The following is a 21,581-nucleotide window of genomic DNA, read 5'->3' as shown; positions in this document are numbered from 1 at the left end:
CAATCCTTCATCATCCTAACCGTGCTGTGAAGGCTGTGAATGAAAGCCTCTATTTGAAGTATAGACGGTAATTATTTTTTAAGTAACGAGTAAATGTGTTCAACTAGTTGGTTCAATGCAGTAAATGATATTTTAGTTTTTAGACGTTGTGTGTTTGAATAAGACCATAGAAACCCCATTTCTTTTCTCCTGTAATAACTTAGTACTGAATGTGTGTGTGTGTGTGTGTGTGTGTGTGTGTGTGTGTGTGTGTGTGTGTGTGTGTGTGTGTGTGTGTGTGTGTGTGTGTAAACTATCCACTTGCTAACGTTTAACATGATGTTAATGACTAACCCATGCTTTATCTGAGAACCTGTGTGTCTGTGTGTCTGTCTCTGTGTGAGTCTCTGTCTCTGTCTGTGTGTGTGTTTGTGTTTGTGTGTGTGTGTGTGTCTCAGTGAGTGGGCTGTCTGCAACCACCATGCCGTACCTGGGCAATGAGGACACGGTGAGGGAGCTGAGGAGAGCTCTGTCCAACCCTAACATCCAGTCTGACCCACTGCGCTACAGGAACACCATCCTCAGAGTCATCAGGTAGGATGGACACACAGACACACACACACACACACAGGCTGAGGACTTCTAACAGTTGTTTATAAAACCTTGAATGAACCTTTAAACTTACTTTTACTCCCTCGCTTTTAACTGTCTGACTGTCACTATGTATTTTGTTACCACATGTTTTAATTTCTGATTTATTTTTATTGTTTTTTCTATTTTTTGTGTGTTCTTTCTCTGTGTGAGAGACTTTGGAGCAACCATGTTGTGTTTAAGGTACTATATAAATAAAGTTGCCTTTGAAGTTGAGGATATATAAATAGAATACATGCCCAATTCCCTTAAATAGCATTCTGTATTCATACTGCTGCTCAGAGGCATGTGACCCATTTCTACTGACACAATGCATTCATATTATTTATTCATTATTTGCATTTGTATTTATTCTAATAACCCAGAATATGATCAGGGTGTCATAAGGCTAAATGTTGCAGGGGAAGCAGGAATGATGTAACTCATATCACATCTGACACTCAGGAAGTTTCAGACTCACATGTGACTGACAGGAAATAAAGATAAATGATGTGATATGTGCCCCCACATCTTCCATTCCTCTGTTCCTCTTCTATTTACACCATTCTTACACCCTTTTCTCTTTCCTCAGGTTGATGTCTCAGGGTGTGGATGTGTCAGGTTTGTTCAGTGAGATGGTGAAAGCGTGCGCCACGGTAGACATAGTCCACAAGAAACTGGTGTACGTCTTCCTTTGCTCCTATGCCTCTTTAAACCCAGAGCTGTCTCTGCTGGTCGTCAACACGCTGAGGAAAGACTGTCAGGATCCAAACCCCATGGTCCGCAGCCTGGCCCTGAGGAACATGACCAACCTGAGGTGAGGTGCTACACACATGGAGTTCAGCTGTGATAATTAATTTCCTGACCTGTGTGTGGGTGTGTGTGTTCTAGGTTACCCAGTTTGGTGGAGTATGTGGAGCAGCCTCTGACATCAGGGCTGAGGGACAGAGCAGCTTGTGTGCGACGTGTGGCTGTACTCGGCTGGGCCAAACTATACAATCTCCAACCTACATCTGAGATCGGTAGGATGGACAGATGTCTCTCTCGTTTCTGCTTTTCTTAACAATTGTCCTCTTAGAATTCAAGATAAGATAAACTTGAATTGTCCCAAGGGAAATTTGTGTTACACAGAGCTGCAGTCAAGCAATAAATGACAATAAAGATGCATATTGTGCAAAAGTGCTGCATACAGCTGCAAAAACACAATATATATATATATATATATATATATAAATATACATACATACATACATACATACATACATACATACATACATATATATATATATTTGCATTTAGATTTGAATGGAGTTTAATAACAAGGTCAATAGTTTTGCAAAACAAACTAGTGAGCTTAAAACCAGCCAGACCTCCATCCAATAATTACTCGTTTTATTTTCTCATCATTGCTATAAGAATAGCTGTACCTCCATGTTCCATCTGATCATGTGCTATAACCTCAATTAATTTAACATGTAAGTGAATATGAAGCTAAAGCCAGATGCTGGTTAGCTCAGCAACAAAGACTGGAAACAGGCTCTGATTTAGGGAACCTGATAAAAATGACACACCCAAAATGATGATAGAATATCTGTGTAACTACAAGAAGGAAATAATCTGAATAATCTTGGTATCATAATAAAGGTAACTCTGCACAGGTGAGAGCATCACATGTTTTTTTCCCAGACGCAGCGGTGGTGAATGAGCTGTACAGCCTGCTGAGGGACCCTGACCCGGTGGTGATGGTGAACTGCCTCCGAGCTCTGGAGGAAATCCTGAAGGAAGAAGGAGGAGTCGCCATTAACAAACCCATCACCCATCACCTCCTCAACAGGTCAGTCATCACTCCCCATCCTCCTAGTATTAATGTCTAGCTGTTTCTTTTGTACATACTTTTCTTTGTATTTGTCATATGTACCCAGAATGTATATAGTTTTGTACGTTGTTTACATATATACAGTTTTTTCAGTGTCAGGGTTGGAAGAGCACTTTATTTTTTAATATAAATGAGTATATTGTAGAGGGACTGGATGAGGTTCATATGACTGACACAGGTACATAACAACAACAATTAAAGCTGCAAGCAGCGATGAACGGGCCCTCGTCCCCCCCATGCACTGCCCCATACGTGCATGTCGGTGCATGCTGCAGTCACATGGCAGACACAGCGGGCACGTAGACTTCTTGGCACCCGGGCTTTTATTGAACATTGTGTGATGGAGCTAAGTCACATTGACTGTGTCCACTAGGTGGCGCTAGAGATCACCCACCAATTATATGCCATGTTGTAGTGTATGATGTGGAGAACACATCCTGTTAATTTCATATAAATCGGATAATGTTTGTCATATGAGGCTGACTTCCTGTGTCCAGTAGGTGGCGCTGTGTATTTTACACAGTATTGATGCATAGATGTGTTCAGGGCGGGACCCTCTACATGAATGATGAATTTGGTGTAGATGGGACAATGTCTGTAGGAGTTATGAGGACTTCCTGCTTTATGGCGAAGCATCGAAATTGTCTGCACAGCCACGCCCAACAGGAATAAGTCATAAAAAAGATTCTGATAACTTTTTTTTTTTTTTCTTAACAATATTTATTTATTCGTTTTAGTTAACAGTATTGACAATACAGTGCAATACAATCAGCTTTGAATTGCGGAGTAGGAAAGATATAATATATATATATATATTATAATGTAGTTATTTATTGTGTGTGTGTGTGTGTGTGTGTGTGTGTTGGGGGGGGGGGGGGCGGTTGGAATGTTTTTGTGCTTTTATTATGTAAAGTACTTTGTGTTGCATAACTATGTAGGGAAAGTGCTGTACAAATAAAGTCTGATTGATGGATTGATTGATACAGGCAGTGGTGGAAAATAAAAGTACATCACTTAAAGGAATATCATTAACTTTCTTGCCAAGAGTTAGCTGAGAACATCAATACCACCTTTTATATCTGACAGTGGTATATCAATCTACTCATCTCATTCTTGGCAACAAAGTCTATTTCCAAAAATGTTAAACTGTTCCTTTAAAGCAGGGGCCACATACAATTAGATCTCAAGCGGGCCTGAAAAGTAAAACCACTGCATAATAACCTACACATAATATGTAATATAACTTCACTATAATAAACTATTTGATTTTTTTTTTTAAAACAGATGAACAGCCTGAATAATAATAAGTGCAATTTCAACAATATTATGTCTGTTTTTTTCACATTATTTTGCATAATGTTCAGTACATGAATGTTTTAAATATGACTACAATATGTTTACATTGTTTTTTGAAATAAACAACCAATCAGCTTCCAGCTTGTGTAAGCTGTCTGTGGCCCAGTGAACATATGTATCTTTTAAAATTTGATCTCAAACATTCAGTTATTTCTTGAAACAGCTGCTCTCTGTAGTTTTTAGCTAATGGCTAATGTCAAACAGGTGTAAACGGATCATTTATTAGGGACTATTTTCAGCAGCAGATTAATCCACATTTATTGCTCCAATAAATGTTTCAGCTTGATGTGTTTTAATAGTTTTTTGGAAACAATGGATCAGTTGATTGTTGGTTTCAGGTCTTTTCATGGGGTTTGTTGGCAGTTTAAAAATATCATAAATCTTTTATTATTAACAACTGTAATTGCAGACATGGTTTCTTTAGCAGACATGGCTGCACGTGTCATTAAAGTCCATGTAAAGTAAGGATAAATATGTGTTCTGAGTTAGATTTTCCACAGAAAAGTGTGTTGTTAACCACCCTGCCAAAAAAAATCGCCAAATATATGAAGTTAGGCTTCAAAGTTGTGTAAAAATCAGCCTCTTTCTCTGCTCCCAAAAGCTGTGGGAGTGGCCACCGAGTTCGCTGAAACCCCGCCCCCTACCAAGTGTCACCTGTCAATCAAAGTCACCACCTCTACCAGAAACATGGACGCTAGGTCTGAGAGCTTTCTGCTGCTAGCTCGGCGGCTAACTCGGCTGCTAACTCGGCTGACTGTAGACTGTAGTACTAGTAGTGTGTGGTGAATGTATTTATACCTCAACAGCAGCAGGAGCGGGTTTATGCTAATCACGCGGCGGTGATTAGCAAGAGCACTAAATCCGGAACACAGAAATCATGAAACACAGTTAGTGAAGCCTAGCCCCTCCACAATTCAAATCTAAATGGTTGAAATGCTTTTTACACCTTTTTTAGAAATACATTTATGACGTATTTAATGTGTTCAGAAGAAAATGTCTGAATTCACTTTACACTGTCTTTAAGGTTAGAATCTCCTTTGTGTCTCCCAGGCTGAAGGAGTGTGATGTTTGGGGTCAGTGCGAGGTGCTGAAGATCCTCCAGCGCTACCGGCCTCAGTCGGAGGACGAGCTCTTCGACATCCTGTCCCTGCTGGACGCCTCACTGGTCAGCCCCCACCCGCCTGTCATGGCCGCCACCGTCAGCCTTTTCCTCAGCCTGTGCTCTGGCTTGCCGGCCGTCAGTCTGGCGGCTCTGGAGCGAGTGCGGGCGCCGCTGCTGGCAGCCTGCGGGAGCGTTTCCAGAGAGATGAGGTTCATCGCTCTCTGTCACATACAGGTGAGGTCACAGAGTTGAGCATTGTAGGATGATGATGATTACCTATCTTAGATCACATTTAACTTACACTGTACAAATCATTGTTAGTTTAAAATAGGCACAATTTATCTATTTTATTGCTTGTAATGAACACAACAGGCAAATATATCATAACACCACAAGAGACTAATGATAAACAATTTGTATTTTCTTATACATTAAAATGAGCAATTATGTGTTGTGATGAGCATGTTAATTACACCTGTTGTGTTAAGTAAAAAAAAAAGAAGAAAAAAAAAAAGAAAAGTCTTTAATATATGAGCTTTAAGTCCAAAAATAACACTTTATTATAGTCAATGGCACAACAACTGTCATCTTCAGCATGGTGTGTGTGTGTGTGTGTGTGTGTGTGTGTGTGTGTGTGTGTGTGTGTGTGTGTGTGTGTGTGTGTGTGTGTGTGTGTGTGTGTGTGTGTGTGTGTGTGTGTGTGTGTGTGTGTGTGTGTGTGTGTGTGTGTGTGTCTACTTTTGGGGACAAATTTCAGACTAATGACCAGTTAATTGCAGACAGTTTACCCAATTTAGGACAAAAGCTGTGTCCCCAATTTTATAAAAAGCAGATTTTTGGGTCAGTGGTTTCAGCTTATGGTGAGGGTTACGCTAAGTCTCCAGGAAATGAATGTGAGTCTATATAATGTCCCCAAACATGACGTAGCTGTGTCAGTCTGTGTCTATATGTAAGAATGATGTGAGAAATAAAGTGTGAGAAAGCTGCAGCCTGTATACTTCTATCTATATATATTTGTGGGTGTGGTCATATTTGGTGTGTGCCTCTCTGCAATTGAATTCAAGTCAATACTCTTTCCTGACATCTGCTGTCAGTTCAAATTTAAATTTGAACTGACAGCAGATGTTAAAACCTGATATGCAAAAGTGCAGAGATGAGCAGCTTTGATTGAACTGTGGCAGTGACACACAGTATGAGCACACATCTGGATGGAACAGAGGATGATGCTTTGTTTGACTGTGGGACTGAGTACAGTGAGCCTTACACTGACTCAGGTGCAGTTGTCTATTTGTGCAATAACAGCTCTGATTTTTTGGGACTCAGTAAGCACACAGCTACACACTGAATTAAACATGTAAAGTTACTGTGTTCTTTTCAAAGGTTTAATTGAAACTCAGCCTAACCTGAACCTGGTCTGAGTTAATATACTGGTCCAGTTCAGTTAAGCAAATCATCACTGGACCATTAACCAGACACACTGTTTTAAGGTGTAATATGTGTAAATTGAGGAAGTTTTATAAACATGTGTTTATAAATGAATAACTACTGGTGCTTTCATATAAACAGTGTTGGGGAAACTACATGTAGTCCAGCCTGGCAGTAGTTTGAACAAACTACATTTCTACCACTGGAGAGATGTAGTTTGTAAAACTACAGCTAAAAAAAGTAGCTTTAGCAACTACTTATACTCATTATACTCATTTAACTCAGCGTTAAATAAATCAACATGTGGTGTATATCAAACAAAATATAATAGCATACAACATCTTCTTTATTTTTAAAAACGAATTTTAAAGAAAAAAAATCTGACATTTTTGGTCAACATACTGTAGGTTCACCATAGACATGTTGGGTAACCTATAGACATGTTGGGTAACCTATAGACATGTTGGGTAACCTATAGACATGTTGGGTAACCTATAGACATGTTGGGTAACCTATAGACATGTTGGGTAATCTATAGACATGTTGGGTAATCTATAGACATGTTGGGTAATATAAAGAGAAAATCCTACCTACTAATACTCACTTGTAAATCAGTCAACATAAAAAGTAATAAAAAATACAAAGAGGTAGACATATTCTAGATCAGTGTGTCTTGAACAACAATGTTGGCATGTCATGACTTGATTCATGCCTTTTTTCAAAGAGAGGTCTGGAACACAATAATGGTAAATTAAAATGTATATTATATAGGTCTTTTTTTGTTTTTAAATTGAGTAGTTAAACTACAAAAAATGACCTGAAATACTTGATGCAGCACAAAATATGAATGTAGTTTAACTACCAGCAAGTTACAGCATATTGTAGTTAAGCTATGTAGTTCAACTACATGTAGTTTAAGTCTCCAGGCTTTAATAGAAGAGTGTTTTTCCCAGCATGACAGAGTGTTATACACCGGTGGGACTTATACACTGGGTTTACACTATATTTCACTCATCTAATCTTGAAAATGGGTCAAATTTGACCCGAACACAACAGATTCTATCAGCTGGACACATTTATTTTATCTCATATTTATTCTCAGTATTGATTATTGTGATTTGATCATGTTTGCAGTGTGGTTGTAGATGTCAGTTGATTAAGTGTGTGTATGCTCAAAAAGACTCAATGCAAATTCAGCCACTGTTTTGTCTGTCAAAGCAGCGACCAACAACCTTGATTGAGGCAGCCTGATGATTTGAATGTGTCTGCACACACACAGTATGAGATGTTTATCTGCATCAGTACAATCATCATTAGTGACTGTTATCATACTGTTTGTATGTGTGGATGTGTCTCTCTTCTTTCCTAGTTGTTGTTGCGTTCTCTCCCTGGCCTGATGGGGGTGCACTACAAACGTTTCTTCTGTGGCTACGCTGAGCCTGCCTACATCAAGCAGAGGAAGATGCAGGTGATGATGCCTGTTTTACTCAAATCACTCTTTTTTTTCTCCTTTCTCCTATATTATGATGTACTTTATCTGCTCTTAACTTAACCAACAGACTGAGTCTAACTGAAGCTAGGGTTCAAACTCATTCTGCCATAAACTGCTCTGTTTTCCAGAACGTACTTGTCTGTAAATTACTCGCTAATGCACAACAAAAAGATTTAAACAGAGGGAATCTAGATATTGAATGAATATTCTATCACCGCTGCTGTTGCATAAATTCACAGCACTTTGTTTGAGAAATCATTCCCATTTTGGTGGCTGCAGGCTCAAGAGATTTAATCCACTATTATTAGTAGTAGTAGTAGCAGTTGGAACTTTTGACCTTGACATCTTCAACACAATGTTAATAGTAACATTGCCTAATTGACTATAATATTCCCTTTATTCATTCATTAATAATTACTTGAATTTAGAGTTGCAACGATTAGTTGATTAATCAATTGGTTGCCAACTATTTCATTGATTGCCACTTCTTTTGATAATTGATTAAGCGTTATGAACCATTTCTAAGAGGAACATTCCCAAATTCTCTGCTTCCAGCCTCTCAAATGTAAATATTTTCTGGTTCCTTTAGTCCTCTGTGACCGAAAACTTAAATATCTGTGGACTGTTGGTCAAGGCACAAACATTTTTTTGTAGAGAATATGATCAACAGATAAATCAATAATAAAAATAAATCTCCCTAATTTAATTATTGTTAGTGGGGGCAGCAGCAGCATTTGAGGCCTTTATTAGATAGTGACAGTGGAGAGATGAATGAAGAAGAAGAAAGGTTGCTTCCCTTAAATGTTTCAGCCTATGCAGAATATATGTATACATGAGCCAATCACAGCCCAGTATGCAACTTCCACAACTAGTAGTAGTAATAGTAGTAATAGTAGTAGTCTTCAGCTTCAGACACACAATAATTCTTCCTAACAGAATATTTAATTTTTATTTTGAAGTGGACAGTTAACTAAACAGTATTAGTGGATTCAGAACACTACTTTTAAATAATAATAATAATGATGGTAGTACTGTTGTGTTTGCAGGTGCTGGTGGAGCTGGTGAATGATGAAAATGTATCCATGTTACTGGATGAGCTTAAAGTCTACTGCACTGATGTCAACACTAACACAGCCCAGGCTGCAATATCAGCCATAGGTAAACACACACACACACACACACACACACACACACACACACACACACACATATTTATTATCTCCTGTGTAATTTGGTTAAACTGACAAACAGGAAGACAAATGTGTATGTCTATTTCAGTGCTTGTATAGTAAAGCTCAGGCACACTATCAGATGGCTCTGTTCTCTCCATTCATTTCCTTTCTAAATTCCACTTCAGTGTTATCAGTGATATATGTTGTATTCAGAGCGATATGCTGTTTTTTTGGCCAGCAGTGTGTGTTGTGTGACTTCCCGTGGTTAAAGCCATGCTGATTTAATCCCATGGGTAATTACATCATATCCTGTGTCATCATGTTCGGTTCGGTTATAGGTCGTATTGGACGGAGCTACAGTGACAGATGTCTAGAGATCCTCACAGGGCTGCTGGGGCTCAAACAGGAGCACATCACTTCTGGTAAATCTCATAGAAGCACGCACATACATACATACATTGTATAGCGTGCAGCTCTTTAAGTAACACCCCCCAAACCCTGTCTCTGTGCAGCGGTGGTGCAGACGATGCGTGACCTGGTCTGGGTGTGTCCTCAGTGTAGCGACACTGTGTGTTTGGCTCTGGAGGGCTGTGAGGAGACGCTGCAGGATAGCCAGGTCAGAGCCTAGCTGGCACCGCTGCCACACACACACACACACACACACACACACACACACATATACATCAGCTGGATGTAAAAAGCCACCATGCCTTCAAGCACAGGCCTTTTAATTAAATTGGGTACATCTTGCAGGTCTATATTTAAAATCTGGGATATATTTATCTAATACTGGCTCTCTATGCAGCTCCTCAGTTCTAACTCTGTCTGAAACAGTCTGTTTTAGCTCCTGTCTCTTTATAAGGCCCTCCTCCCAGTGAGCCCAGGGGGCTATGTAAACAACTTTAAGTAGGATTTCACTTATTTTTCTCTTGGAAACTTCTCAAATACCTCTGTACCAGTCCAATGCAAAATATTTCAGTGACACTTAGAAACAGAAGCGGTGATAGAATGTGGTTTGTGGGTGCAAAAAGTAGAAGTAGCATAGTAAAACAAGCATGTAATGCATGACTTTTGTTTTGCAGGGAGAATTGCAGTAGTTTATCTCAAGGTTTTGGAACTTGTACCATGGTTAACATTAAAATCCGTAACAGTATACAAAATAACAGCAAATCACAAAAATCACCATATATCCCCTTTAAGTCAAAGTAGCAACACCACATTTTGTCCATTTCAAATTAAAGTCTCACATTCATAATAAAAATATTATAAGCAAAATATAGGTTACTAGAATCATTAGAATGGAAGCTGTAATTACACAGAACAGTACATTTTTAGAGTGGTACTGAATTATTATTAACAATGTATTAAAGGCCCAGAAAACATCCACCAATCAGAGTATTTGAATCTTATGTAAGCTAAAGTGTTTTCACATTGTTGCACAAAAACCACTTCTATCAGTGTGTTGCAAAACTACTCATTTTCACATTCTTAAAACATTATATATTTTAATAGTGGAATTGTTAGCAGAATGTTAGCATGTATGCTAATTTCCTCATTCATTGTAAGACTTTTTGAGGTCACTGCACAGACATTAAATGTAGTACTCAGAATTCAGGCCATCAAATAACATGGAGAACAGTATGAATAGTGCTCGACACAGCCCAATAAATAATACCTAAATATATTTTCCAAATTTTAACTATTGCTTATTTAGTCATGAATATTTAATGTTGTGTAGAAATCATTATCATTTGAAATATATAGTGTTAAGGGGCTTTGACATGTAAGCAGCTGGTAGTGCTGTAGGTGGTTGAGGAGCAGCTCATTTAAATTGCGTTGTATTTTATAAAATATACAATATTTACCTTGCAATTAGGACCCAACCCATACTGGATTTTTGGAGCTGATAATTTTATATATGGGTCAGTGACAAATAAGGGTTGGCAAGATGAGTTATACATAAATATCTAAAAAACTAGTTTTAAAAGCATCATCAGGTTGGTTCAAATGTACATTTTGTATTTTTGTCGGTTTTATGTCATTTGAAATTACATTTGCACCATTCAGACTTATTGCTCCTGAAAATGTCAAATGGTGTAACCACAAAAGAATGATATATAAGTCAGGCTCTACTTGCAATGTATTACAGTAAAAGCCTAAAGTACGCAAAAAAGGAAAGAACAAATACTTGCATGGAAATGTGTGTTCCACCAATATGAAACTTGACCCCTTTTTTTTCTTTTTTTAAAATGCTCTCTCTTTTCTGCTCATTCTCTTAATTTAAAAGGATAATTACATGCTTCCCTCTTCTTCCACTGTTCAGTTTTCATCTGAGCATTTCTCACTCAGTGTGTTTACACAGCTGACTACTGATAATAACTACTGATAATAACCAACTAAAGTCAACTATTGAATTACAGTATTATTATGTGCATGTACTGCAGTGGCGTCAAAGTGAAATAGGAATATTGTAATGGAGATAAAGGGACTGTTGGGGGGGGGTATAGTAACAAGCAAGGTGCTTTTACTACGACCGGAAAAGTCCTCCACCACCAACAGCCTTGTTTGTTATTATATTGGAAAACTACACTTTGCATTTGGTCTCACCCCATGACCTTTCTCATGCCTCTCCTAGAACAAAACTCCAGAGAGGAAGCAGACATGTGCGTGTTAGTAGAGTAAATACATTGTCTGTGTTTGTTAATCCACTTAACGCTTATTTCCATTTTGCCCTTGACTGAACAGAGACGACTCGGTTCAGCTGTTCACCTTTTGAAGCATTTACCTTGAGAGTGACGGAAGAAAAATTCTGATCCTTTCCTTGAGAAAAATACAAACAACCATACAGTTAAAAGTCCTCCACGAAAAGTATCATCAGCATCATGTACTTCACTAATCAAAAGGAATCATGATGGATAATAATGGCTCCTGTTAAGGTTATATTACTGCATTTAAGCTTGGATTCTCATTATACTGATGTCTTGATGGTTGATCAAGTAGAGCTGGATTCCTCTGTTATTTACTCTACCAACACACACACACACACATCTGCTTCCTCTCTGCACTTTTGTTCTAGAAGAGACATGAGAAAGGTCATGTGGTGGCACCAAATGCAAATTGGTGTTTCCCAGTATAAACAAACAGGCACAGCTGATGGTGGTGGAGAAACTATATCCACCATCAGTCCCTTTGTCTCCATATCAACATTGCTATTTCCTGATGTAAAATGCTTCCAAACAAATGATCTGGTATGATGACACAGCTACAATACAGTACATACACATAATACAATACTGAAATTCAACAGTTGGCTTCATTTGGTTATTATCAGTAGTCAGCTGTGTAAACACACTTGAGTAAGAAATACTTAGGTGAAAACAGGACAGTGTAAGGAAAGAGAAACATGTCATTTTAAACAGGGAGACTGAGCAGAAAAAGAGCAGATACTTTTTCTTTTTTTTTAAAGGTAAAACTTGTTAGTGGGATAACATACATTTCCATCCAAACAGTGCAGAGTCACATGACTAAAACGTGATGTAAAATGATCCAGCAGAGGTTGGGCCTGTTGACGCAGTCGTTTTGACACCAGGATGTTCTGTTTAAAGATTGTTAAACATGATGGAAAGTAATGGACTGTTTAAAGTGACAGTTAAAGTCACTTTACAGATTAAAGGCCTTTGCACATCAACAGCGACGCAAATAAACGGCAAACAATCGCGAATCATTTAGAGGCGAATTTCCACGCATCTGACTGTTCACATTAAGCACAACACGATTTGGCATATAAATGATAAGGTTTAAAAAAATAAAAAATAAATTGCGTCTCTGGAAGAGAAAGATGCAATCAAAATCAAGTGATGAAGATCTGGTTGTCCTTTTACTCAATAAAAGGATGAAATATATCTGGGTACACCCAATACTGACAAAGAAAGAAGAAGTTGGTGAGTTTTTACTGCTTTGTTCAGGAGCTCAAACTCTACCACCGTTGCTTCAGAGAACTGCTGCAACAGCTGGCACCAAGAGAGCAGATTGATCTAGAGCAGCGGCTAGCCGGATGTCTGTGCTGAGACATTAGTTTTCTCTTGAGTATTTAATTTCAGGAAGGTTCCGTTTGTTTGTACAGTATCAGCTGTGCACATTTCAACAACACACATTCTGATTGATTAGATGTGTAGATCAAGACTAGTCCTATACTAAAGACAAGATTCTGTGAACATACAGTATCCATTAGTATCAATTAGTGAGGAAATGTTAAAGCCCCTGAAAACTATATTTCAAATCAGCTGTTAACGTGCAGACCTTTTAATTTCTATCCAAGCCTTAATAACTCCCAGTAACCTTGGCGATAGTAATATCATACTGATCTTGTGTTCTGCAAAGTAACCATAGCTGTCATTTTCTTTAATAAGTGTGCTTTAAAGGCTTTAGACACCCATGTTACACCCACACATGTTTTCACTCCTTTTTTACCTAATTATACCTCCTCAGGACCATGCGGGTGTTGACACCTCACGTTTGACTAACATCATCCTGCTGACTCAGCTCATTGCTTGTTCACGCACAAGTTCATGTGTCACTTTGCTCGTTGGACCATAAGACACCGTCTGAACCCTCCCTAACATAAGGATCAAAAAGACTTTATCATGATTTCAAAACCTATGAAAAGAGTTGTAGTGCTCACATCATTAAAGGTGCAGTGTGTAGAATTTAGCGGCATCTAGCAGAATAGACTTGACAGAAATAGAATATAATAGTCATGAGTATGTTTTTAATTAGTGTATAATCCCATGAAAATAATACCATTGTTGGGTTTGTTAGCTTAGAATGAGCATTTATCTACATAGGGAGCAGGTCCTTTTCTATGGAGCCTACCATGTTTCTACAGTAGACCAGAATGGACAAACCAAACACTGGCTTCAGACCTTTTGTTTTTTTTGTGAGTTTTGCAGCCAGTGTAGGTTCTCCTACACCAGGCATGTCCAAACTCTTCCATAAAGTGCTGTGGGCCTGCAGGTTTTTGTTCCAACCAGTCAAAACCACCCGATTCAAACACTAATTGTCTGAAGTTAATTAAATGAGTCTAATGAGCCTGATGGGTGGAATGAAAACCTGCAGCTCGAGAACCCTGTATGGAAGAGTTTGGACATTCCTGTCCTGCATGTTTGAAGGTGGGGGGAGGGGAGTTATATTAAGTTGCTTGCAATCTGCAACCTAGACTAGATGCCACTAAATCTGACACACTGCACCTTTAAGTTACAAGTGTGAACTTTGTGTAAGCTTACAGGCTAACAAAGAGGTGACACAACAACTGACTTAAAACTTATTTCTGATCTTTCACAAGCTTAAAATCTTTTATTAACAATTTCCAATATCATTTGTCATTCTCAGTTCAACACCTTCTGTCAAGATTCACCATTAAGTAAATTAGTGAAGGAGCTACATCTGACTGGAGTTCAAATAAGCAGCTGCATTTTACAGTAAATGTATGACTGATGAGATTGTCATGATTTGATCATCTCTGCCAGGGAGTGGCAGCTACACGTCCAGCCTGTTTGTGCACTTATGAACACAACAATTTGTTTAAACTTCATACATCTCACCTTGTAAATATCTTCAAGGCCTGCTGAACATGTTTGAATTCTTTGCTCACAAAACACTTCAGGGAGAATAACTCAACACACCTCCAGTGATTTAGTCTTAATCCTCAAATGAGCCTCCTCACTCCCCCTCCATTAGGGCAGGCAGGCCTTGCTGTGGCTGCTGGGAGTGTATGGGGAGCGAGTGTCCAGTGCCCCCTACACACTGGAGGCGTTCATAGACGGAGTGAGGAGCGAGGCCTCTCTGGGAGTGAAGATGGAACTGCTGACGGCCACAATGAGGCTGTTTTTGTGCCGACCTGCTGAGACTCAAGACATGCTCGGAAGACTGCTGCACTACTGCGTAGGTGTGTGTAAAGTGTGTGTGCGTGCGTGTATATAAGAGAGAAAGAGGAAAAAACATCTTTCGTAACCTCTGTGTGTTTTCCAGATGAGGAGACAGACATGTGCGTTCACGACCAGGCGCTTCTCTACTACCGCCTGTTGCATTGTGGGATGGAAGAAACACAGAAAGTCCTCCAGGGTCGCAGGTCGGACCCTTCCTTGGGCGTTCTGATCGGCCGGTCCACAGAGCCAGTCAGCCAGTGGGCACGCAGCTTTAACACTCTGGAGCCTCTCAGGCTGAGCGCTGTAGAGACAGAGTCAGTCAGCAGAGGAAGTCCTGAACATGTGACCTTTGACCCCAAGCCTAACACTGACCTGCCTGACTCACTGAACTCCAACAGCCAAGATGAGAAGGTTATCACAGGTGAGCGCTTAGGTTAAAATCTACCAACGGCAAGCCCTAACATTCTCTACAAGCTTCAATGAAAACAATTCAACACGTCACATTCTTGTCGAGCTTGAATGAGCGTGTTACTTAACACATGAAGCTTTTATTTATATAGCACCTTTCATACAGTTGGTGAGACAGAACAAGTGTAGGCCAAGATCAACAAAAGGAAAACAAAGAACCATTACTAAGAACAATCTGAGAACAATGCACCAATGAGAAAATAAAACATACCATTAAAACCAGTGTATAAGACACACCTTTAAGACAGTAGTTTTTCATTTAAAGTGAGGTGTGTCTTATACACCAGTAAAACACAGAGAGGTTGGATCTGGGTATGATTATAGGTGTGTAAAAGGCCATCCACACTAAGAACAATAACTGTAACTTTAAACATAATAATAACCAGAACCCAGTCTGAGTAAATATACTGGGCCATTAATCATTAACCCAACACACTGTTTCAGGTGTAATATTTGTCTTTTGATTGTGTTTCAATTAAAAGTAAATTGAGAAAGTTTTGGAGTATAAACATATGTGTTTATAAATGAATAGTTACTGGTGAATTCAAATAAAGCAGTTTTAATAGAGAAGTGTTGTTCCCAGCATGAGACCCCCCCCCCCAAAAAAAATATACTGCAACTTATACACTGTTTTTTATGGTATTTAGGATCTATGATAAAAAATATTAAATAAAATAAATAAGAGAAAATTAAAAAGGAGGAAAAATAAGAGGAAAAAGTTAGAGTAAAAAAACTAGGTTAAAATAGATTAAAAAACAAAAGTAAAATGAACTAAAAGAGATGGAGTTTTTTTTCCGATAAGATAAAAATGTAGAATGATGATGATGATGATCAAATTTTAAAACATCAAACAAATAAAAATAGAATAAAAGGACTATAAATCATTCATAATCAAAAGGTGAACAGGTACATTTGGAGTTTCCTTTAAAAAATGTCAACACTTCCAGCTGTTCTTTTTAAGATCCTGTGAGTCCTGTAATCCTTCAGTTAGCCAGAAGTGTAGCAGCAGCAGCAGCTCAGCTCACACTGTAGCTGAGTGTGACGTCATGTGTTCAAACCTTATGAAAATAAACAGCATCCCAGAAGACTTACCGCTGTATGTGCTGCCAAATATGCTTTTATCAGGTACTGAGTAAAGGCTCTGAACACTTGCGTAACATGAGAAGTTTGTTATTGATTTCTGATAAATTTGCAAAAGAAAAAAAAAAGAGCCAGAAAAAGAAAATTGAACCCATTTCAAATTGAAATCTCTAACAAAATGTAGTGTCAGGAAAGGGTCACAAATATCTCAATGCCAAATTAAAATGGATCCTCGTTGATCAAGCATTCATCCTGCGCTGTGTTCCTCACTTCCTTTTTTTAATCACAAATGCTTTCTCTGGCACTTGTCCAAAATTCCCTCCCTTCTCCCTCCTTCCCACCTCCCCCTCTCTGTTTGCCTTTTCTTCTCTCACCCCCTCCCTACATCTCCTCCCCTCTTTCCTGTCTCTCTCTCTCTTTTTGTCCTGCCGTGTCTTCCCAGGCTCAGACGGTGCCAACTGGAGTACAGAATCACGCGCTGATGCCCTGGCGTCAGATGCCATCACCCCCTTCAGTTTGTCTCTCTCTCCTGCTCTCAGCCCAGAGGAGTTTGAGCGCCTGTGGCTGCAGCGACAGGGTTCACATGTTGACCAAGGTAATGAAATGGAAATCGCTGAGCAACCTAACTTCCTCTTCAAGAAATCAAGAAATCATTCTGACTAAAGTCTCAAAACCCCCCATTAAACATTAGCCAGAGTGCTCTACAATACCTTTTCGTTTTGTCACACCTTTGCCCTGCAGTCTGCCAATCTTTTATATTTATGAATTTATTATTTAGTTTTATGGCCAAGACCTCTAAGCAGCGATCATGTAACTTTGTTTCCCATGAGAAAAGATTTGAAGCCATTTGGGTTCAGTGTGTCTCATCTAGTGAGAGAGACACATTGATAGTGAGGTATTCCTCTTTTCATCAATTAGACATTCCAAGTATGTTTTTTTTTATGGAATAGAATAGGATGCTCTTATTGTCAATGCAGGTTAATATAAAATGAAATTGTCACTCTCTCTTAAAAAGGAAAACTGTACCTCATTCACTCTACTCATCTCGTCAGCATTCTGTTCAACTTTGACGGCGTTGCAGTCTTTCAACTTGTTTTCTGCCTTGTTCTATATCCAGTTTTAAGTACGTTATAAATGTATTTATACATTATTTAAAATTTGAAAAAAGTACCCAGAAGCCCCTGGAGGTCTGTTTTATAAAGCAGGTTGAACAAACAGCTCTAACTCTGAACTCTTGACTTGATCAATCCTGACATTTATATATGTTGATCTGCTCTGAGATAAGCTTATGTGCTGTGAATTTTTTTTTTTTTAAAACAAAAAAAAAACATCATCAATGGAGCACTAATACTACACTTCACCATGGCAACAGGTAAATAAAAGGTTGAGGATGAATGCGTGTGTATGCCTTTTTAAACAAAAACACACTACAGCAGTGACATAACCTGAGTCAGAGTGGACAAAAGTATTAATATGTTGCACAATAAAGTGTTATTCAGTGTAGGTCATTTATTCATTTATAGGATTTGAATTTCCTTAATGGATGATAAAGTGCTGGAATATTACTGTAGGCTAAATATAGTTATTCAGTTTTGACAGGACAAAGACAAGACAACAACAAAAATATTGTTAAAAAATATACACATTGTATATAATGTATACAGTTTAAACAGAGTCACTGAAATACTGTTAAAACACATGAGGACTAAAAAACACACTTTGAAACTATATTTAATCTTTAAATCCTAAAGCCTACAGGTGCACCACCCCCCTGCTCACTGAAATATTACCATATAATCTCCACTATGACATGATGACTCTAATGGGAATATTCTATCATTGTGACCAAACAAATCATGAGAAATATAAATAACTTCTCATTGATTTTGTGTGTCTAAATCTTTTTCTTTTTTTGTCTTTTATGTAAGAGAGATTACCAGATTACGTGCACTAAACATTTCAGTACAGGAGTGGCTCTAATAACCTGACAGCTGTGGGATTGATGTGCGCAGAGTCAAAAGTGTTACCCAAAAAAAAAAAAAAAAAGTCCTCCTCCACGAAGAATGACAGTGTGAAAAATCACATGACTGATGTCAACTGATCATAGAGGAAATGAAGGCTGTCTGATAAGAACATGATGATGCTGTGCGGTTTAATTTAGAAAAAGTGTCAGCAAGTAGATTAGGCTACTGTGGTTATAAGATGTAGTTTGTGTTCATGGAGAGGAAACTTTTCAGACTTAGCTCTATTGAAGTGTTTTTTTATGCAGATAACTATTACTCTGACCATTTTTTAAAGTCCTTGATCCATTAAGGAAGTTCCAGGTAAAATTTAGGAGGCAGCTGTTGTGTCTCCATTGCAGAGTAGGACCTTGATAGAACCCACCAGACTCTAGAGGTGACCTAATCATTCTGCAACAGCTTCGATCGTCGTGTAATCTTGATCTTGTCTAGTCACTGAGGCGACGCACCAAAAGTATAACAATACCCAATCAGCACCGAGTCAACATCAAGCCACCACCAATGGAGTACATACCCCGAGGCAGGGACTTAATTGCCCCTGTAAAACTTCCGGGGAGATTGTCTTTCGGGGGGAGGGTCCTGCTATGGAGTGTTCTGGCAATTCTATTTATCAAGAAGCACAAAGCCGGTAACGTTGCCTTTCTCTAGTTTATTCAGTCGTCTGCAGACGGACTCCTTCTGTCTCAAGCGTGAGATGAAAAGCGAGAGCCCCGAGCAGAGGAAACAGTCAGATTATATACAATACATTATCATAGAAAGGAAGACATTGTTCTATCATCAGAACAATGTCATCACAATAGGCACGTCATCACGTGTATACAATCAGGACAATAGTTACTCAGTAGATTATAACATACATGATGTTCCATCAATGTTCAATAATGTTCACTAAATCAGCATTTCATGGCATGGTCAGCAGATTATGACACACACACATACATCTAATCTTATAACATAATTACTCATTTGATCAGACAAGATGAATAATAAGAATTTCCATTACAGGAGATGAGCCAATCGCCATTAAATTACCCTGAAGTTCCTGTATTGGAAACAGCCCTTATATTAGAAGGATAGTACATAATTAGCTAGAGATGAGATTTGCTGAGCCAAATGATGTTGGTATAGTTCTCCATGTTTCTAGGGTTACCCATGTCCCCATTTTTGTTGGAAACATCTGGGAAAAGGTTCTGGGTGTTACTTGACGTTTAAAAAGCTTTTATGACTCCTTGTTTTTGTTTTGTTTTGGGGCTAGGTGCTGAGGACAGAGACGAGGAGAAGGATTACATTTGTGTGGAAGAACACATCCGATGCCCCGCAATACCTCACTGTTCCCCGAGAAGCCTTCAGGCTGCAATGCAACTGGTCAATATCCAGGCGCTGGCCTTCACGCCGCCGCACACGCTCCCCTGGAGGGTCTACCTGTACACACACGCCCAGCGCACTCTCTCTGACGACGCGCGCCAAAGCACGCTCGTCCTGGGAGAGCTGCTTTACACCGGAGAGGCGGATCAGAAAACAGGAGGAGAGACCGGAACGGGTGACGGAGACACTGCTGATAAAACAGCGGCGGAGGGCAGGGAGCAGGAGCAGGTCAAACAGAGAGAGGAAGCAGTAGTCGCAGGGCTGAACGGGAGGGAGACGGTGAGAGAAGACGGAGGAGAGGACAGAGTAAAAGTAACACTAAAGCAGCAGCAGCCGAAAGACGAAGAAACTCTGAGGGGATTTCTCTCCATCCTCACCACTGTGCTGCACACGCTGTCTTCAGAGAGAGCTTAAATATGCATCTCACACACACAAATGTTGTACTTGCTTCCTTATATGGATACTCTCTCACTTCACTGACTCCCTAACCATAACAGTAAACTCGGTAGCAGAGAAAAAAGCCCCAGCACCAAAAAAAAAAGAAAAAAAAGTGACTTGGTGTGAAGCTGAAACAACAACAGGAAGCAATGTAGCCTACATGAGCAGGGTCGGCCTCAATCACTTCCTCCCTTTTGCATCTTTCACAGTCGTATCAGCTGAATTAATCTTTCAAAAAAAGAAAAGGAATGGAATCTTTGCAGGGGGGAAAAGCATGAGTAATAATAGAGCACTGGTGGGAGAGCTCCATTAATCTCCTCACTATGCTGTTATTTTCACAGTCCAGCCGTAATAAGTAGATTAAAGAATAGTTGAGGTCAGATCATGTTCGGCCTGTTCGGCCTGGTGAGGGCACTATGGAGGATTGGTCTCACTGCACCAGTCAACAGTGGGTTTTTTTCTTTTTTTTCTTTTTCCTCTCCTCCTGGGATTAAGAGATAATGTTGTATACATACAAACACATGCCACAGTGGAAGATCTTTACTTTTTCACAGAAGCAGGCAGTGAGCTGGGTAGGGGTCCTAACCCAAACTGATCCACATATTATTTTAAGAGCAGATAAGAAGAGGGATGCTGTGTTTGAATAGCCTACAGAAGTGCTGACCCCGCCTTTTTAAATGTATCATATATTTTCCGTGTGTGTGTGTGTGTGTGTGTGTGTGTGTGTGTGTGTGCGTGTGTGTGTGTGTGTAAAATACAAATAAAAAAAACCCTGCTCCATCTGCATTGTTAGGAGTGTTTGCTTCATTAAGTGTTTGTTATTCAAGGCTTATAATGCTTTTGAAGTAGTCACGCACGGATAGATGATGTCCAACTGTGACGACACATCTGGTTCACATAAAGCCACCTGGTGCTCGCGCTCACGCCCATACAGCATGTAGCGAAGTGGAAAAGCGTTGGAGGGGCTACCACCGAAAGGGATGTGGCAATAACACTGTTTGTTCCATGTCGCAGGCTGGTGTTAACGGACGAGTCCTTTTTTCTCCCCTCTCCAATGATGTATTTTGTTTTAGTAATTTAACTCGCCGTGCTTTACAAGTCCAATATCAAGAAGTATAACCGGCGGACTGTTCGCGGTCAAGCGCTGCGCAGAAGGCGGTGAGTGGAGCTCAGTTTCTATATGAATGTTACCTTAACGACACAGACACAAGCTAACGTTACTTTTCTAGCTTTAATATATAAAAGAGTGTTGT

At 39.3% G+C, this 21,581-nt stretch overlaps 1 protein-coding gene across 1 annotated transcript; it reads left to right on the top strand.

Annotated features, from left to right (window-relative positions):
- Positions 1–21,062, top strand: ap4b1 (adaptor related protein complex 4 subunit beta 1). Its single transcript, XM_053317456.1, has 14 exons — positions 1–67; positions 438–573; positions 1,202–1,426; positions 1,501–1,631; positions 2,296–2,443; positions 4,892–5,177; positions 7,738–7,836; positions 8,907–9,018; positions 9,371–9,454; positions 9,545–9,648; positions 14,769–14,976; positions 15,060–15,377; positions 16,947–17,099; positions 19,781–21,062. Exons 2-14 carry the CDS (start codon positions 461–463, stop codon positions 20,302–20,304), a joined length of 2,505 nt encoding a protein of 834 aa, XP_053173431.1. The 5' UTR covers positions 1–67; positions 438–460; the 3' UTR covers positions 20,305–21,062.
- The last annotated feature ends 519 nt before the right edge of the window (positions 21,063–21,581 follow it).

Source organism: Scomber japonicus, chromosome 4 (assembly GCF_027409825.1).
Source record: "Scomber japonicus isolate fScoJap1 chromosome 4, fScoJap1.pri, whole genome shotgun sequence".
Taxonomy (NCBI): domain Eukaryota; kingdom Metazoa; phylum Chordata; class Actinopteri; order Scombriformes; family Scombridae; genus Scomber; species Scomber japonicus.
Note: the sequence above shows the minus strand (reverse complement) of the source record. Positions and strands in the feature narration are given on the sequence as shown.